Raw genomic sequence first — 20,666 nt, 5'->3', positions numbered from 1 at the left:
TTGTTATTTACATAATATAAAATTTACAGGTGTACTTGGAAAACGTGTAGAAATAATAAAAAGATTTTTATCATGTTAGATAACAATATATATGTGTAATGTAACAAGGATGACAACATCCATAAAAGCGAAGCACTGAAACGGTAGGAAAAACGGACATTAACACTTGTATAGTATCTGAACTGAAAAATCGGAACATAAATGTATAAATGTCGAATCAAAATTGTAGGTAAATTTGTTGAAAAACTGCTTAAAAACAGGATAATGTTTATGGACATTAGGGCGGGTTCATATCGGAATTAGACAAAGCGGGGATATGCAACAGATAAAATTAACCCTAAAAACATTTCTGACCGAAAAAGAATTTTAAAAAATTGAGTTTTAGAACACGACCACTTAAAAATATAATTCGTTACTTATTAGTATGCAAAGACGACATTCAAAAAATTTTTTGAATCAGAACTATGCCTTCATGGTGCTCCCTGGAAAGGCCTTGAGGAGCTGAATCAGGAACTTTTGTCCGTTTCAAAATATCTCGTTCCTAGCCTTAGAAATCACTAAAAAAACACAATTTTTTAAGGTTTATTGAGAATTGTCCAATTTGTAGAGGTTTTTTAGATTTTCTCAGGCTAGGAACGAGATTTTTTGAAACGGACAAAAGTTCCTGACTCAGCTCCTCAAGGCCTTTCCAGGGAGCACCATGAAGCCATAGTTCTGATTCAATAAATTTTTGACTCCCATTTACAAATAGCTTTACTATTGAATGTCTGGTCGTCAGCGGTTTTAAGACTTAGGATAAATTTTAAATCATCCAGAGGTGTATTATATCTATATAAATTGAGTGCAGATCCCCGCTTTAGCCTCAGAAAAAAATGTCCAAAATCGACCCACCCTAATGGACATACTTACATTTTTGGACTTGATTATAGAGTTGCTTCGCTTATAATGTTCTTCTTTGTTGTCCCAGGAATCAATATACCAAAAATCAGATCAAACGGATAATTAAAACACTTGAAAGTTTGTTGTTAACAAAGTAGAAAAATCAACATGTTTAAAATGGACGTACGGACATTCTGGTAATGATTATAGAGTTGCTACGCTTTCTAAATCGTACCCAACTACTACAGGAATCATCATGCAAAGTTTGAAATCGATAGGACAATTCTAACATGCCTAAATTAACGAATAAAAGCTATCTATCTCGGACGGACGTACGGACGGACGGACGGACGTACGGACGGACCGACCCTAATTATAGAAAAGCTTCACTTTTAAAAATAAATATTACTTAAAGGAAATCAATATAAGTATATAAGATTAAATAGAATATTTTTTAGACAAAAGAAAGATGGAGATCCCATTAAACAAAGAGTTTAATACATTTAAAAACATTCTAAAAAGATAAAAAATTTAAAAAAAGCTTTCTATAAATTGACAGAAGCTTAGCTATGTAAAATGTGCCATACATTTAAAAATAAAAAGGGGGAGGTCATTTTCTAGTAAATTCCGTAAAGGTGTGTGTGTTATAAGGCCTAAAAATAGTAGTAGAACGATAAGGTGCTCTATATATTTGTATTCCCTACTGAATAGAACAATAGGGAGCACCTTATCGTTCTACTACTATTTTTAGGCCTTATAACACACATACCTTTACACACCTTTACGGAATTTACTAGAAAATGACCTCCCCCTTTGTATTACCTTGTAAGGGGGTAAAACTTGGGGAATGTCATTCCCTCTTTAGCTGCCATCTTTAGCTCTTCATCATTCATCTCCAGGCGAGGATATTTGTTATCTTCTAAACCTAAAATTAAATATAAATATCAAATAGATACTTTAACCAAATATCATTTATCAGGAAGAGAGGGGAAGTTAAGCTGTTTATTACAATAGTCTCCAAAGTTTTATCATAAAGTTTTTTTATTCTTTGACTTACACTTTGGGGACTTAAATTGAATTAATAATTTGTTGGCTTATTTAGTTAAGTGTCAAACGTTTCAACCACTATTTGTAATCTACATAGAAGTATGTTGTGTATCGTCATTGCGGATGTTTATCAAGCAATTTTCTTATCCCTTTAGATCCTTGATCATTTTGATTTGGAATATTGGAGAGGTAAAAGTTTACCTGAATCTGTAGATGAAGCGCTGACCCGTCTCCGTTTTGCCAGCGGCCCGGGATCCCTGGGCGCCAGCCTGTGCGAGGTAAATGTCATACCGATGCCAGCGGCAGCGTTTGCCGCCGTCACCGGGATAGTTGTTGCTGTGTGAGCCCCAATGGCGGGCAGAATTATCGTTGTGGTTCCCGTGCTTGTGCTTACCTGTAGAAAAAAGAATAATAATAAACAAAATAATAAAGAGTATGCAATAATGACTTCATTACATAACTAATATAATATCCTACAATATAAAGTAGTAAGGTTCTTTTTTGTCTGAATCTTAATTAAATTTAATTAATTAATGAACTGATTTAGTTCTCCATTTTAAGGAAGCTTTACAAAGACTAGGTATATGTTTTAGGCTATTTATTTTTATAAGATAGTTTAAGACTACTTTTTGTCGTTTATTTTCGGTTAGATGCGAGGGGCGCAGCAGCTAGTAACTTAAAAAGTAGATGCAATGTAAAAATAAAATTCAAATGAAGTGCTTTTTGAGATTTAATTCCTAGTAATTAGATAATTTTATAATAAAGTATTTACCAGTGGGTCTAGACTGGCGAGGGCGTTGATGGTGTGTACCGGGGTGTTGATTGTGTGAACCGGGGTGCTGCTGCTCATTGATTGGGTGCTACTAGTCATTGTTGTGCTTACAGTGTTGTTGTTGTTGTTCATTACTACAGGAGCGAAGCTGAAATAAAATATTTAAATTAAGTAAGTAGTTATTAACGAGATAGAAATCTCTGAGTAAAACAGTCTCTAAATATAAGTATAAAGATATAGTTCCTTCAATATTTTGGCTTCCTATCTAAAAGTCGATTTTTTGTTTCGCTTTAATGGATGTTGCCATACTTATCTGTCTAAGAGAAGATTATTAATATAAATACCTTTTCTGTTGTACAAAAGTGGCCTGGACAGGAATCTGTTGTCTGGCAACATTGCCAACATTAAATTTCATCGGTTCCAGATCCATGCTGTCAATCTTCAGCGGATCGACCGTGAACATCGGATCGGCGAGGCCCTCGTCTTGACCCGTTGACGAGGCGTCGCCGCCGATGTAATCGACCAAGCTAAGTCCGCGCACCTCATTCTTGCCCACGGATGTCGTCGTCGTTGTAAAGTTGCCGAAACTTGTGTTGGACTCACTGCACGAAGAGAGTGATCCGGGGGACATCAGCGAAGTCGGCCCGTCGTCCAGACCTGGCGACAACAGGGTGCGCCGGTAGGGGTCGAGCTCCACAACGCCGGAGTCGGAGGATGTGTCGGAGAGACCGGTGGAGTCCGAGTGGAGGCCAAGGTCAACCTCTGTGGAAATTTCGGAGCCCGTAAGCATGGAGCGCAGAAACTCGTCAGTGTCATCTCCCCAGTGAGGCTGAAATAAAAGGACGGGATTAGAACAAGAGTAACACAAAAAAGTATAATCTCAATAGGCGATGGGTTCGAGTGCCAGCAGAGATAAGATTCCATTTTTGTTTCCATGAAATGAATAATAATTATAAACAAAACCACGGTGAATATATACGATCTAAAACAAAAACCCTTCACAACAAATAGTTGTTAACTAAAATGTTGTTTTCAATTTGTTTTATTTGATTCTTTCAACCGTTACCATAAGGGGGGGGGAAGTTTGTACACTTATAGGAAATAAAAATTCAGTACCAAAGTTTGGGAGGGTCGTATGGGCTTGTTTTTAAAGTTATCAACCTAATTCTTTTTGTAGGCTCTCTTATATGACTTGATATACACGGAAAACTTTGAAAATTGAATTTTGGGACTTTCCCTCTAGGGGCTAGTGGGGCAAAAGACCCCCCGAAACACTAAAATTTTAAGTTATGAGCTTATTTTTAAAGATATCGAGCTAATTTTTTTAAATGGAACCTTTTATTACATAGATGAGTTGATTAGCCACCCCATATTTCATTTTTGCACTTTACTTCTAGGGGCTTTTGGAGTAAAACAACCCCCCCAAATACAAAATTTATAAGTTTTGAGCTTACATGCCCCTAGAGGTAAGGTGCAAAAATGAAATATGGGATGGCTAATCAACTCATTTATGCAATAAAAGCTTCCATTTAAAAAATCAGCTCGATATCTTTGAAAATAAGCTCATAACTTAAAATTTTAGTGTTTTGGGGGGTCTTTTGCCCCACTAGCCCCTAGAGGGAAAGTCCCAAAATTCAATTTTCAAAGTTTTCCGTGTATATCAAGTCATATAAGAGAGCCTACAAAAAGAATTAGGTTGATAACTTTAAAAACAAGCCCATACGACCCTCCCAAACTTTGGTACTGAATTTTTATTTCCTATAAGTGTACAAACTTCCCCCCCCCCCTTAAACCATCCCTATTTAATAATCATTATACAAGGATAAAGTTGATTTATTAAACAAAGTATTTTTTTCCTTTATTGCAAGGAACAAAGACTCTTTAAGAAGCATATAAAAGATCATAAAATATGAATTATCAATGCTCCTCTGTTTTATTCTTTTTTGCAAAGATCCATGAGTTCGTTTTTAAATTTTACATTGTGAATTAAACTAAAATAAATGCCTTGCAATAAATCTACTTGCGTCCTTTCTCTTTTTCATAAAAAAAATCATAATTTCAATTATTTCAAAATGTATACCTAATAGATTTTCAAACCTACATATTTTGTATATTTTAACTTCAGAAAAGTACCGCAAAGTCTTACACGAGTTGGGAGCCGATGAGACACACAACCAAACGTGCACATATGCACAATGCCGCTATATATATCCATTTATACGCGCGTAAATTGCAATTATGCAATTTATTCGCAAACAGTTATAGAGTAACAAAAAAACTGTGCATTTGATATTTAAAGAAAGAATCATAAAGTTAAACATGAGTTAAATGTCATGTTTTTGTTTAAAGGAAAATAATTTGTTAATTCTAAAATTAATTTTAAACTTCATTTTAATTATGATAAAAAATATCGTTGTTTTAGCAGATGGTAGTTTATTCACATTGAATTAAGAATTAAAGCCAAAACTTTCTCAAGACATGAATTAAAAACATACAAAAAAGTAAACAAGGACGAAAACAGTGTTAAATATCTTTACCAGTTATGAAAGTTAGTTGTTTGAAAGAATTTAAAAGAAAAATAATGTAAATGCACACAGACAATTTGACAAACATACAAACTACTTTGTAATATAAGTAAGTTTACAATGACAGGGGTGAGTTCTAGAAAAGCTACGCTGCAACAATAAATTGAATAATTTTCCATGTTCTAGCTTCCAGTTTCCTGTCAGGTGTATCTATGTAGGAAATGTGGTTTCCATGGAGGTCTAATTTAAATGGACAAAACATCCGGAATGGAAATTTAAGTATTCCCCATGTTGTTTTTTGTGTGAACAATTATAAATATTTATCTACCATTTTAAGATTAGGGTAGTGCGGGGTTAATGCGGTAGGGGGGTCTAATTCCGGTCACTCGACCAACTTTTTTAAAACCGTTTTTTAACGGTGTTCTAAACGTTTGCGAGAGATCTTCAGAAAAGCAAAGTTATAGTTTATTGCCTATACTTTCATTTCTTACTTCAGCAAATTTTTGTCAGATTACTCCTTCTATGATTTTTTTGCCCTCAAAAAGTTGCAAAAAATTTGCAAAAAAAAAATTTCAAAATAGGCCATGTTCAATCTAAAATTGTAAAAAAATGGTAAGTCCTATCGACCTCCGGGTTTTTGTAAAATGAAAGATATGGCATTTATTTATTGTTTGCAATTGGAGGCGTTGTTCTAACTTGATTTTTTCATAATTTTTTTTTCGTCTCAAAAAAAGGGTCTATTCCGGTCACTTTTTTTACTTTTTTTTATTACTGTATTTATAACTGTATAATACCCTAATGTTTTATTTAGGTGATCTGGAAGCATAAACAACCTAAATGCATGACCTAAGCTTTAATCATTGCCTTGCCTGTTGTGTGATGTACATTACTAGTCATATTACTGCTTGTATTATGTCACGTTTTGTTGCCTAAGCTTTTCAATTTGTAAAGACATTAAAAATTTTTCAGACACATTTTTATAGTAATGGGAAGAGTATATCACCCAAAGGAACGCCTTAAATATTTTCCTGAAGATGTATCAGCTGCATTGGCTCATGTAAGAAGGGGTATGTCTATTAGAAAGACTGCTAGAAGATTTAAAATTCCATATGAAACCCTTGCCACAATGCCATCGAAGGTGATTTGACTTTTGTGTCAGAACCTGAATTGGGACATAGTGCATTTCATTACCCTAGGTTAGGTAACTTCATTTCACTTTTCAATAAAATCTAAAATGCAGCCGTTTTTGCAGGAGGTACCATTTTCTGTGAAAATTGTAGAGGAAAATTAAACCGTTTTTAGTTAATTTCTACTTCTATTTTCTACTGAAGAAAAAATCCTTTTGTGTATATACAGAATCATTGTTGTTACTTAATCTTATCAAAAAAAAAAATTTAAAACTAACCCATAAATGCCGATTTTTCATTTTTTTCATTATGGGTAAAATAAAAATATTACCACTTCCAAAGGGTTAAAATCAAAATTTCAAAGCTCTAAAATGTTGTTCATCGAAAATAAATAGCAGTTTATAAGGACTTTTTACATCTATCTTCTCATTTAACAGGAAAAAACCCAAAAATAGAATCAGTTTTTTCAATGTTGACATAAAAAAAGCATTTGATTAATAATATAAATAATAATTTTTTAAAGAAGTGCTAAAAAGTAATACAGACTATTCAACTTTACCTCTGACATTTAATTAGATGTAAAAAAAATCTATTCATTTATCAATTATGATAATTTGTTTACAAAATTTTCACCAAAGCATTACTGATAAACCAAGGACTTATTTGATAACATACTAAATGCTCCTTTGTAAAAAGATTCTATAAAAAATGTATTGTATAAGAAAATCATGTTTTCAAATGGACATTTCAAATTAAAGAGTAGCTTTTAAAAAGTAGAATCTATTTAATCTTTAAAGAATTAAAATAAAGAATAAAAAAGTTTTTTAATTTTATCTTGACATATATATGACTAGCATGGCAGTATATAACTAGAAATGTAGATTATTTTATAAATAATTCTTATTTAAACTCTCGAACTTGAAAAGTGTCGCTTTATTTAAACTATGTTATTCAAAAATTGGATTCGGTAGAAAATGTGATTGAAGGTTTTATTCTACTAACCTTTCACTAACTGCTTTTACCTGGTCCAGGAATGATTTTAGGAATTTCCCCATCCCTTTGAATTAAAAGCTTCTAGATGCTAGTGGCGCATCCCCTAGTTTTACATAATATGATTAAAAACAATGTTTTTCTGTCCGACTTAATCCCAAATAAACATAATTTAGAAATAGTCACAATTTTAATAATGGATGTAGAATATTCATGGATATTATGACAGGGGGAAATTGTCGTCAATTAAGCTTGCTAACATGAAACCCATGTATTGGTCAGTTTGTTCATCCAGAAAGAGGGGAGGATATAAATGTGGTAGAGGGGGAAATGTTAATTTAGCCTTATTAGAGAACATGAAAATCCAAATAATAATATATCCATTATTAGTAGCGAAGCTATTCTATAATTCCAATGTCCGTGTATATTTTTTATATTTTTAAAACCTGGTTTACTTTAGCAATGTATATAGAATACATGTATGTATTAACAAGGGAAAATTTGTCGCCAATTTAGCTAGCTAATATGTACCTCGTTTATTATAGTTTTTTCATCCAGGGGGTGGATTGGGGTATTTTAACTTTAGCTGGCTTTGAGAATTACTTTATTAGAGTACACGAAAATCTGGTGCAACATCCAAGTAATAGTAATATTTCTATAGCATTCAGCAAATCTGCACATGGTAGAGAAAGGTACGAATCTTAGCCTAAACAAATTTCATAACTAAAGACAAAATAAAGACCTACTGCTGCTATGTCTCAAAAACAAGTGCAACCCATAAACATGATCATTTTGGAACAAGGATGACAACATCCATAAAAGCGAAGCACTGAAACGGTAGGACAAACGGACATTAACACTTGTATAGTATCTGAACTGAAAAATCGGAACATAAATGTATAAATGTCGAATCAAAATTGTAGGTAAATTTGTTGAAAAACTGCTTAAAACCAGGATAATGTTTATGGACATACTTACATTTTTGGACTTAATTATAGAGTTGCTTCGCTTATAATATTGTTCTTTGTTGTCCCAATAATCAATATACCAAAAATCAGATTAAACGGATAATTAAAACACTTGAAAATTTGTTGTTAAAAAAGTAGAAAAATCAACATGTTTAAAATGGACGTACGGACATTCTGGTAATGATTATAGAGTTGCTACGCTTTCTAAATCGTACCCAACTACTATAGGAATCATCATGCAAAGTTTGAAATCGATAGGACAATTCTAACATGCCTAAATTAACGAATAAAAGCTATCTATCTCGGACGGACGTACGGACGGACGGACGTACGGACGGACCGACCCTAATTATAGAAAAGCTTCGCTTTTAAAAAGGGTATGCTACAATATAGTCTGCAATATTTTGGATCATAAGCGTGCAGAAGGGGGTGTATACAACCCCATGAAACAACATTTTATAAAGAACTGCATTTCCCTTTTATCACCCTTGAATACAGAGAGAAAGAGACTGAGAAACAAAGAGAGAGAGGGAGATTGATTGAGAGAGATAGAGAGAGAGGGTAAATAAGAGAGCGTGATTTAGAAAGACAATTTTACCTATAAAATAGACATTAAACATTCAATCTTGTCATTCTAATATACATACAGTACAAAGGTTTTTTGTTTGTATCCAAAATTCTCGGAAATCGGTGGTCCAACTTGGTTGCACTTTTATTTTGGTGTGGTTTTAGACTATTTTCAAGATCAATATCGCCCTAAAGTCAAAGGGTAGAACAACTCATGGATCTAAAGGGATCTAAAGACAAATGCCGATAAATTGATGTACATCCCCAATATTAAAACATAAAACTACCTTCTTTGGAGCTTAAGATTAGTGGTTGAAACTTTTGAACAGTCAACTTAATAAACTAACCAATTAAAAAAGTCCTCAAAGTTGTTAAACCAACAAATAAGAAACATAATTGTAAAACTTTAAGGACTAGTGTAATAAACATTGGTATCTCTCACTCTGGGAACAGCTAGTCACTTGAAGCTACTCTTAAATGTCCGTTTCAAAACATGATTTTCTCATAGAATACAAATTTTTAAAGAATCTTATGTTATCCAATAAGAACTTGGTTTATCAGTAATGCTCTGATGAGAATTTCCATAAGAAAATTTATTTTAATTGGCTGCTATAATAAATTGACTTTTTTTACATCTATTTCAATGTCAGAGGTAAAGACTAAATAGTCTGTATTACTTTTTAGCACTTTTAAAAAACTAATTTTTTTATAGTTTTTATCAAATGCTTTTTTTATGTCAACACTGAAAAGATAGATTCTATTTTTGTTTTTTTCCCTGTTAAATGAGAAGATGGATGCAAAAAGTCCTTATAAACTGCTATTTATTTTCGATGAACAACATTTTAGAGCTTTGAAATTTTGATTTTAACCCTTTGGAAGTGGTAATATTTTTATTTTACCCATATTGAAAAAAATAAAAAATCGGCTATTATGGGTTAGTTTTTAAATTTTTTTTTTGATAAGATTAAGTAACAACAATGATTCTGTATATACACAAAAGGATTTTTTCTTCAGTAGAAAATAGAAGTAGAAATTAACTAAAAACTGTTTAATTTTCCTCTAAAATTTTCACAGAAAATGGTACCTCCTGCAAAAACGGCTGCATTTTAGATTTTATTGAAAAGTGAAATGAAGTTACCTAACCTAGGGTAATGAAATGCACTATGTCCCAATTCAGGTTCTGACACAAAAGTCAAATCACCTTCGATGGCATTGTGTTGCATCTTTTTCGTATAAGAGGGTGTTCGCGATTTTTGCGCGGTTTGGATTTTTTATGTCAAATCGGCTAGGATTAAGCAAGAAAGATGTTTAAGGTGTCTATAGAAAGCTCTTTGCATGTCCTAACAAAAGCTCCCCAGGATATGGGTTCTATCTCCAAGATTTAGAGTACATATTCAAGATTTTGCATTTTCAAAATTCCTGTTGCATAAAATGTGTTGAAATATTAGAGTTAGACCCCATATCATTTCGAGTTAATTGTCAGGCATGTAATTTTGCATCTTTAGACACCTCAACCACCCTTGTAGGTCAATCCTAGCCAATTTGAGACAAGAAAAAATGTATCAAAAACTGCTGTCAAAACTGGCAGGATTTTTAAAATTAAAAATTTTTTGGGAAAAAATCACTTTTTTCAAGAAATTCCAAGACCTGCGAATCAGAAATTGCCTCTAATTTATGTATAAAGCTTAAAAAAACCTAATCATATAATAAAAAGTATGATTTTTTTTTAAAAGTTTGCATGAAAAAAATCGATGTTTTTTTTTGCGGTTTTACCGACTTTTTTAAAATGGGCAAAATGTGGTCAAAAAATTGTCTGATCTGCATGCGACTAGTACCGTTAGAAAGCTAATGACCTCAGCTTTCTACTCATAGTTTAAAATGTTAAAAAAAAATATTTTAAGGGGGTGTTCCACCCCCCCAAAGTCAACTGACCGAAATAGCCCCACTGGTGGGGTTATTCCGGTATAGGCCAACCGCCGCCCTTAAAACCGATTTTTGACCGACTTCTAGTTGCGAGATCTTAATGGGACCAAGACAGGCTTCTTCCTTATTGCCATATCTTTCATTTGCACTCTTAAAAACCGGAAAAAGTTTTTGGGAAGTATGATTTTTTTTAAGTTGAAGCAAAAAATTGACCGGAATAACCCCGCACTACCCTAATTTATTAACATTAACAAAGATTAATTTAAGTTGTTTAATAAATGTACATACAAAGAATAAATGTAGGTAAAGTGAACTTTATTAACATCTTGGTCATTTAAAGTGTCATTAAAGTCAACAGTCCAAAATTAAGGAATTTAAAAATAGCAACCAAAACCGGTAGAAATAAGAATGGGCAATTTTGAAAAAAAATGCTTCGTCATTTTATTTTCAATTATAAAGCTTTAAGATTAAACTTGGTCAGAAATTTTACACCCCCCTACAATAAATAGTTTAGAGTATTATGGATTATATCTGTACTAAAGAAGCAGGTTTAGATCTCTGAAGTAGCTACACCAATTATACTATGCTTCAAAGTGAAGCATATTCTTTTAATTAGTAGAATTTCGAAGGTTTCTGAACCAAAAGGTTAAACATTTTTGGTATATAATAAAAACTATTCAACCATTATAAAAAAGGGCTATTTCATTGAAATTTTGTAAGTATTAATATTAGTAATTTATAAGTTTAACACGCGTATTTGATATTTGATGATAATTAAATCAATATTTGATGGTTAAAATGTTTCAATTATTAAAAACTATCTTTCTATTAAAACTTCGCGCTTAGACTCTAGTGGCTTAGCATCAAAATTGATATTAGTTTCAAAATATAATTAAAATTGCACCATATGAACAAAAGAATACCTAATAATGACCTTTACAAATCAAATCAAATTTTGAAGCCATGTGAAAAAAAATGAAGTTTAGCCGGTAGAAATTTAAAGCGTGAGAAATTCATTCATTGATTTTGTTTGAAAACCTAACAGGAAGGAAACCAACAGTATGTGAATATTATAATTTCTTAATTATTAAACTTGCATTTTAACAGGCAACAATTTAATGGGCACGTTTATGGAAGGCCTACATATTATTTAACATTTTTAAACTATTTTGTGAGATTCAATTGAGATAAGTCGGGTTAGGTAAAGCTTATAAGGATTAATAGGGACTAATTTTCCTATTGATAGTGATCCTTGCTTTTGCTAAAAACAAGTTATTTCAGTTTTTTTCACAAACAACATTTTAAAGTAACTTTCGGTGAATATATTAAAGATATCTTGCATTTTTAGTATTTTTGCGACACCCCCGCCTGCAAAAACTGGCTGCAACAGGAAACAAAGTTAAATTACCAGGGTTGGGGGGGGGGGGGGGGGGGACGGGTAGTGTTCAGACATGACGTAGGGGTGCATTATATACCAACAGTACTTTAAATAATTGCCCATACTTTGTCTTGTTGTTTAAGGTAGTGCATTTGTTTTATTTATTCTTACAAGTATAAAAACCTCTTTTTTTTATTTACATTTTATTTGTGAACATTCCCCAGGTACAATTCTAAATATTTTTTCATTGGAAAGGAAAAAAAGATTCTTTAAAATGTCTGTTCATTTGTAAGAAGATAACTATTGCTGTTTAAAGAAAGGCGTCTGAAAATTCTTATGTAGAATACTCTGTCTAATTACCCCCTACGAATCACATTGTTATCCCTTATAACAAAACAAACAAATGTATTTTTGTTTTTAATTCTATATTGTTTGTAAAATCATAATTGGTTTAAAAAGAAAAATGTTTATTAATCACTAAATATGTAAATGTAGAATAATCCTTATTATTCCTTAAGAAAGGAGAAATCTGTTAAGCCGCATGAATTATCAGTCAAGCATCTCAAATTCAGGATCAAGGTTTAATATTAAGAAAAACAAATGGAAGGTGGCCTAATATTGAACTAAGAAAACTACTTTTTGGTATCAAAAAGAAGAGAAAATGGAAATTAAAAAAAAATCTGAAAAAAGCCAATGTGATCACGTTAAACTAAGAATTTAGAGAAAATAACTTTGGTGCAACTATACAAATAAATTATTTTGTTTTTTGGTTTTGTAGGAAATACATAAAGCATATATTTGATCAAATTAATTCCTTCTAAAAAGAGCTTAAACGTTGTTGCCTCGCCAATCTTCAAGATTTAATAAATCATTATCTATTTCTTTTAGTTACAGTTTTAAGATTGTTCAAACCTTTCCCTGCTCTGTATGATTATGCCAAATATCTATACATTTATATGGTTAGATTATCTACTTAATTATGCAGATTTCATTATAATTAAGAAGTATTTAATATTAGTTTATTTAAGAAATATATTTAAGGCAAATAACATATTTTTTTCATAAGCTTAAAAGTCTCATACTTCAAATTTTTGGAAACTTTCTTAATAATTAAGATTATACCTATATCATTAAATAGATATAGTAATCAGGGAGGAAGGGGACATTAGGTGTTTATTGGAGAATTCTATTTTTTTTTTGATTGGTTGGTTTATTAAGATGAGTATCCAAACGTTTTCTACTGCTAATTGTCATCTAAAGAAGGCGTAATTTTGTGTATCATCAATGGAGATGTACATAAATTACATAATATTATTTTCTTATCTTTTTAGATCCCTGTGTTATGTTACATAAAGTTTAATCATGATTTGGCATTCAAAGCCTTTATCTGAGGTAATTCTAATTATTAAATCAATTGAAACCACAAGCATTCACCCCATGTATGTGTATACCTGTTCAAAATAAGAGGATTAAAATCAAGGATACAAATCCAAAACACCAAAAAAATGCTTAATAAATTCTGTTAACTCAATTAATACATGCCAAAAACTAAAAATGGTTGTAATTTTTTTTCTACAATAATAAAAAATATGTAATTAATTAATTTTCTTGAATTTAAAAGCATTTAAAACTTTTAGGTTTCAGGATTTTTCCCCTCTACATTTCATCCTTATCTCCTATAACCCCCCCCCCCCCCCCTCTCCACATCCATGGTTCTAGTATATTGGAAAACTTGTCAAACATGTCATTCTGTCCTCCCACCCACACTATATTACATCCCCCCCATAATACCCCCTCCCCCTTTTAAATACTATTACAAAATTCCAAGCCATTCACACACACAAACACACACACATAAACAAGTGGCCCTTATTTCTGATTTTTTTTCCTGCCAAGATCAATGAACGTGAAGCATGTTTGTATGTGTGTATATGTGTGTTAATGTGTGGGTGTTTCTGTGTGTGTTTGTTTGCGGCCGGTATAAAATGTAAGTATTTGTATGTATGTAACATAACTTCATGGATTTAGGATTTAGCAATGAAAAAGAATCCATAGCAATTTTCCTTTAAAAAGATCTATGTCTTATTCCAATTACTAAGAAATTCCCCATTTGAATGAAGGTATTTGTTTATTTTTTCTCTTTAACACCATCAAATTCTTGGCTAAAATGAATTATAATTATTGGACTAATATCTATGTCTAATTCTTGACTTAATGTACTTACTAGAAGCATGGTAAACACTTCCTCCCTAGCATGATTCTCTTCAATATATTAAACATCATATTAAGACATTGAACACATGAAAATCAATAGATTCAATAAATTAATTTATACATTATTTGGCAGTTTTTTTTCTAAAGTAGTGATAGAACTCAAGTTGAAAAATTATATGAACTCAGAGTCATGCAGAAGGGGGATGTAGGAGGGTCTATCTAACCATCTAGCAAAATTATGTGGGGTGAATACACTTCCCTATGTGACCATCCCCCTTGACTAGCATCTACACCCCCTAATTGAGTCAAATATGAGGAGAAGAAAGGGCTGTAGATTAACTGGACTCTAACCAACATAGAGTAAGTTACAATATACAAAACTTGTATTCAATAATATCTTAGATAGTAAACGTCTGCATATGATCTTAAAGAGAAGATTATTAGTTATATCTTCTAATTCCTCCTTGTTCTGTCATTGAATGTAGGAATAGTTATTTCTCGCATCGTATTATAAACGGCTTTCCGCGGATATAGAATGTACAATTATAAGATTAAAACTAGTTTTTTTAGCCCCGAGGTGCCGGAGGTACCGGCTAAAAAAACTGGTTTTAATCTTATGATTGTACATTTCTATATTCGTAGAAAACTGGATATAAAACGATGCTAGACATAGTTTTTTCGTATGGATGAGAACCGGTTCCTGTCCACCGGATTCGAATGAATACGAGAAAATCTTTTATCATGAAATTATGTTTGTTTATTTTCCTTTCCTCCCCTACTCTCCCCCTGATTCTTTCATATCATATTCAAATAAGTCATTTTCTCAAAGCAAAATAATGAGATACAAATTATGGAATAAAGGGATAGGCAAACTCAGACAATTAAAAAGTATTTGATTAGGCGTGAAATAAGGTTATCTTATTTTCAAGATGGCTTCAAACCCGATTGATATCCACTGCATTAGAAGTATTTCTCAGCCATACTGAAAAATATATATCATCGTATTACACAAACAATTTTCTACGAATATTAAGATGAAAAATAATAGAATTAATACCAGTTTTGTTTGCCCAGGCTTTCGACTCAAGGGTTTTAATCCTTTAATTTTTCATTTTACTATCCGCAGAACGCTGTCTAAATTCGATGCGATAAATAACTATCTTAATGCATAAATTTTTTTTTATTTTACTCGCAAGTCCATCTACCCACAAAAAAATTTGTTTATTGTAACTTTAATTGTAATTGTGTCAAATAATTTAATAAGTACTTGTTAAATGGTTAATCATTTATTTTGCTTTTCAGTATATTTACTTATTCTTTGATTCTATGAAAATAGCTATCGCATAAAACAATCTGTTAAGCAACAAGTAATATTATTGATTTTATAATAAATAAATAATAATAGGCTACATATTCCCTACTTCCTTTCTATCAATACATATCATCTGTATTTCAAATAGAAAAACAAAATATCAATTAATTTTTGTCAATAAGGGGGGGGGGGAAGTTTTGACACATTTGCGTAAACAGGGAGTATAGGCTTTATCTTTGAACTGAGAGTATAGGTTATTAGGGATAAAATCATTCTAATATGATGAATTTTCCCAAGTTTTAAGATTTTTTGGATAGGCCTCCAGGTTCCGGAGCTCCAGGCCTCCAGGTCCTCTCTGTACAGGTAAAAATAAAAAATTATTTTTTTTTTGAAGAGTTAGAAGTCAACTTATGAAACAAAATATGCCTTTTTTCTTCAAATATGTGAATAACATTCAAAAATATGCATATTTTGTTTCATAGGTTGACTTCTAACTCTTCAAAAAAAAATTTTTTTTTTTAATTTTTACCTGTACAGAGAGGACCTGGAGGCCTGGAGCTCCGGAACCTGGAGGCCTATCCAAAAAATCTTAAAACTTGGGAAAATTCATCATATAAGAATGATTTTATCCCTAATAACCTATCCTCTCAGTCCAAAGATAAAGCCTATACTCCCTGTTTACGCAAATGTGTCAAAACTTCCCCCCCCCCCTTGATAATGATTTAATATCTATAGTATACAGCTGCAAAAAATTTAGTTGATACTAGTTTTAATCCTTTTAAATTAGCAATTATCCCATTAAAAAATAATTGTTCCATATTATTGTGTTTCTATACTAAATATAAAAATTTCTCAAACTAAAATCCTTTGATATGTTTTTTATTAACTTAAATACTGATTCAAGCTACCAGTTTTTATGCACTAAAAAAAAAAGTTTTCCTGAAACAAAGAGTTCGGCCAGGTACTTTTTGCTCTTAAACAAAAAATAGAATCTTAATTATTTTAATAAAAAAATTTCATAACATTGAATAAACATAATAATGATTTAATAAAAATACTCTAAAACCCACGTGTATTTTTCATTATCTTCAGTTTTTTTTTACGTATGTAAAAGGATTATTTAATGCATTTATTTAGAGTAAACTCTTATTTTCTCTAAAGATAAGATTCATTCAAAATATCATTAATAAAATATACAATTCTTTTGTTTCATCTTAAAACGGGTTAAACTAAAGATAGGACGTTTAAAACACAGATTAGCCTATTTACGCTATATTATATTATACTGTTTTAAGCCTTGAAAAATATGAAAGTCGGAAATATTAAAATGTATGTTAAATTGTTTTAAAAATTCAGCACAGAATTTCCTTATTAAAACTACTTTCTATTAAAATTAGTTCACACTTGTGTTTTCTATCAAATAAAGAATATTTTAGCCTTGGTGTTTTTAAAAATAAAATATGGACTTGGACATCCACCCTACAACAGCGTAGCAGCACGAAAACTTGAGTGTGTCCGTCTCTCTGTTAAAGTATATTTTTATCCAATATCTAACATAGTTTTACCTTAAAAAAATTTGACCACAAAATGACTTCATACCAACTTTAAATAGACATAAGGAAGATAAGTTGAAATTTTGTAATTTCTTATTCAATATTTTAACCAAAACTTTTTGAATTAGGTAATCAATTCTTTTGTAAAATTCGACTATATACCTAAGTGAACCTCTTTCTCCTTACTCTTTCTTTTTTTCCGTATAAAATATCATCAAGTTTTTATGCTACACTTGTCATGGATATGATTTCCTTGTTTTAATAATTTTTTTTGAAAGCAGTAGAAAACAATTTCATTCTATTATATAAAAAATATAATATTAGAATAAAAAAATGACCATTATTCACTTACACGATTATAATTCACATAAAAATCTTTTAAACACTTACACTTGGAGGATTTAAAATAGAGGTCTGTAAAGATCTTAAAATATCCACATAAACAGCTTCAGCATCTGAATCCATCTCTTACAATTATTTTAAAATATTAAATGTTTAAAGAAACTGCACTAAAATCTTTACACACGAGGAGGAAGGGTCTCTTATCTCCAGGTAATTCTTAATTTGTTATCAGTTTTTAAATTTGTATTAATGATAGTATATAACATGTCACTTGGTCTACATTTTCTTTTTGTCTAAGTCTTATGTCTGAAATACAATTAGATTAGGTTTTGTTTAATGAGTAACTTTTTTTGTTGCATATAATGTGTACTTTAGATAACCTATATTTTGTGGAAAATTAGGTTATAAATCTTTATCTGAAACTAGATTTTTTTTTAAAGTTTCAAATTTTAAAAACATGGTTGACAAGTTCTAAATTCTGCTCCTATTAATATGTATATTGTAAAATTAAGGGGGGGGGGGGGGGGGTAGTTTTGAAACATTTGCGTAAACCTGGTGTATAGGCTTTATCTTTGGACTGAGAGGATAGGTTATTAAAGATAAAATCATTCTTATATGATGAATTTTCCCCAGATAAATTTCCCTAAATAACCTATCCTCTCAGTCCAAAGATAAAGCCTATACACCAGGTTTACGCAAATGTGTCAAAACTCCCTCCCCCCCCCCCCCCCTTGACTGCAAAGATTACAACATTTGAAATGAAGGGGAGTTAATCAATGAAGCAAATAATTGGAAATTATTAACGAACCAAGCTACACATCAACGCACATGGCATACCCTTGTTAATTTTCAATACAGTTAACTTTCCCGCAAACTAATCATAAAAAAGACAAGAAAAATAATAAGGGTTGGTTTTTAAATGCCAAGACCAAGAGAAAATAACAAGGATGGCAATTTTTAAAACAATACTTCATGAAAACCAATAAAGAATTTAAAAAAAAAATTAAAAGAATCATAATTAAAGCTGAAAATAATATTGACATTTTAGTCAGTAGATATTTTTTGTAATTTTCAAACATAAAGACATTCGAACAATCTAATGATAAGCTTCGCTACAAAGGATTGGTTTTCTGGTCATTAAAGCTTGAAAAGGGGATGTTTATATTTTGGTTAGAGGGTGGGAAAAATATACAATTATCATAAAATAAAATATTTATGGCTTCTAAAAATACAATATAATCCTTTAACATTTTCAGAGAAAGTAGGTATATTTATTAATATTTTAAACAAATAAAATCTGAAGGAAAAAAAACTGTTAAAACAAAAATTAAAGTTTAATCAAGGGTTAGAATTAATAATTCCATGGTGGAAAGTTAATTTAAATAGCCATTGGCATTTGACTTGAAGCTGTCAATCAATATATGTTACGATGTTCTTTCAAATTGTCCTTTAAAATCTTCATCGTGTCTTAGATTTTGTTAGAAATTTTATCACAACATATAATTTCAACCAACACAGCAATTGTCACTTTATTTATGTCAATAACTTTCATAAAAATAACTGAAGTTGACAGAATATATAAATCTGCTACAACAGCATTGGGCCACACAGAGTAACATGAATCAACTGGTGGGAAGGGTGAAAGTATCGCACATGCACACGATCCATGCCTCCTTCCCCCCGCCCCCCTCCCCCGCATGTCCTGCCCGTACGCACACACCACCTTCGCCTCACACACACACGCATACACACACAAACTACTGTCAAGCATATGAAAGAGTGGTAGAGTGGATAGATAGATAAAATCATGGAGGTGTAGCCTAGCACACACACACACACACACACAATCCTTTGGAACTCATGTGGAATAACATGCCTGGAATCCTACATATAAAACTTAACTCTCCCCCACTCTCCTTTCTTCATCTTCAACCCCTTTCCCTTTGACCTTTGCAACAGGAGGGGAGATAGAAAGATATATGGGGAGGGAGAAGAAATGGTCTAGACCCAAACCAATCAGAATATCCATCTTTTCATGGGGTCTAAACAAGTGTCCTGTCCTTGTTTACTACAGATTTATGCAATAAAAATATAAAATATTCCATACCCAAGCATCCAATGGTATTTCCCATAGCCATTGTCAAATTGGTTATCAATTAAAGCATCTCTAAGCCACCGAGATCATAACTCCACAAACCCTTTGGCCAACACCCCATAAAAAAAACAAGGTGAATATGACGACGCCTATATCAAGGATAACTTTAGCATTCACTGACTGGGCTATTATGAATTTGCAGTTTGTCTTTTTGCATACCTTATAATTCAACAAAAATTTAAAGACGTATTTTTTTAAAAGAGACATATTTGGAAAAATATGTCTAAACCCTATACCTAATGTAAAGGCTTTTTTAGACAATTGACATTTTCGTGCATATTGAGTTCGCTGCATATTTTGAGTTTCAAGGCATTTAAAGTAAACATATAGATATAGTTTTCACTGTCGGTTAAGATTCATCTAACTACTGAACCGTTTGTGTTCTTGGTTTTAAGGCTATTTTTTTTCTAGATTTAAGCCTATAAACACAGAGTCTCGAGATGCTAGGGCCGAAGGCACTCTAGTACAAAATAGAATCTTAATCTTAACTTTTAAAAAAAAAATTCAACCAACATTTTATTAGGATAAGAATAGTTTTTTTTTCATGATAAAAAATCTTAATTTTCATAATGAATAATGTAATATTTAGCTTACATGCCAAGTAAAGTCTTTCCTCAGCTCAAGTTTAAATAAAAAGCAGCGTTTCGTAGCCATTTGATTTTGGTGCGGCTCCGGCTCCGGCTCCGACCTAAAATCAAGAAAAACTCAACATATTTTTCCCACATAAAAATTTTTTTTTTTTATTTTTGACTTGAAGGTATTATAAGTTCAATTATTGATAAAAAATTATCGAAAATTACGGCTCCGGCTCCAGCAAAATATGGCGGCTCCACGGCTCCCGGCTCCGGCTACGAAACACTGATAAAAAGGGTAAATTGTGCCAAGAAGGTGAGAATTACCAAACGTGTCACTCT

The 20,666-nt window shown here is 31.6% G+C and overlaps 1 protein-coding gene across 2 annotated transcripts in view; it reads right to left on the bottom strand.

Annotated features, from left to right (window-relative positions):
- LOC145334961 (uncharacterized) overlaps positions 1–20,666 on the bottom strand; it is a 43,229-nt gene that overhangs the window by 7,459 nt on the left and 15,104 nt on the right. Inside the window, exons 1-5 of one of the 2 annotated variants that reach the window (XM_080180611.1) lie at positions 17,646–17,906; positions 3,043–3,527; positions 2,699–2,846; positions 2,128–2,320; positions 1,702–1,804 (exon numbers count right to left, since the gene is read on the bottom strand). In XM_080180611.1, coding sequence (XP_080036737.1) covers positions 1,702–1,804; positions 2,128–2,320; positions 2,699–2,846; positions 3,043–3,527; positions 17,646–17,720 — 1,004 coding nt within the window. In that variant the 5' untranslated portion in view covers positions 17,721–17,906. Of the gene's footprint in view, positions 1–1,701; positions 1,805–2,127; positions 2,321–2,698; positions 2,847–3,042; positions 3,528–17,645; positions 17,907–20,666 lie in introns of those variants that run through there. The other variant, XM_080180602.1, reaches the window with a different exon arrangement.

This window comes from Acartia tonsa, chromosome 2 (assembly GCF_053477335.1).
Source record: "Acartia tonsa isolate MP-2025a chromosome 2, ASM5347733v1, whole genome shotgun sequence".
Lineage (NCBI taxonomy): Eukaryota > Metazoa > Arthropoda > Copepoda > Calanoida > Acartiidae > Acartia > Acartia tonsa.
The sequence above is the reverse complement of the archived record's forward strand: the minus strand, read 5'-3'. Positions and strand labels throughout refer to the sequence as shown.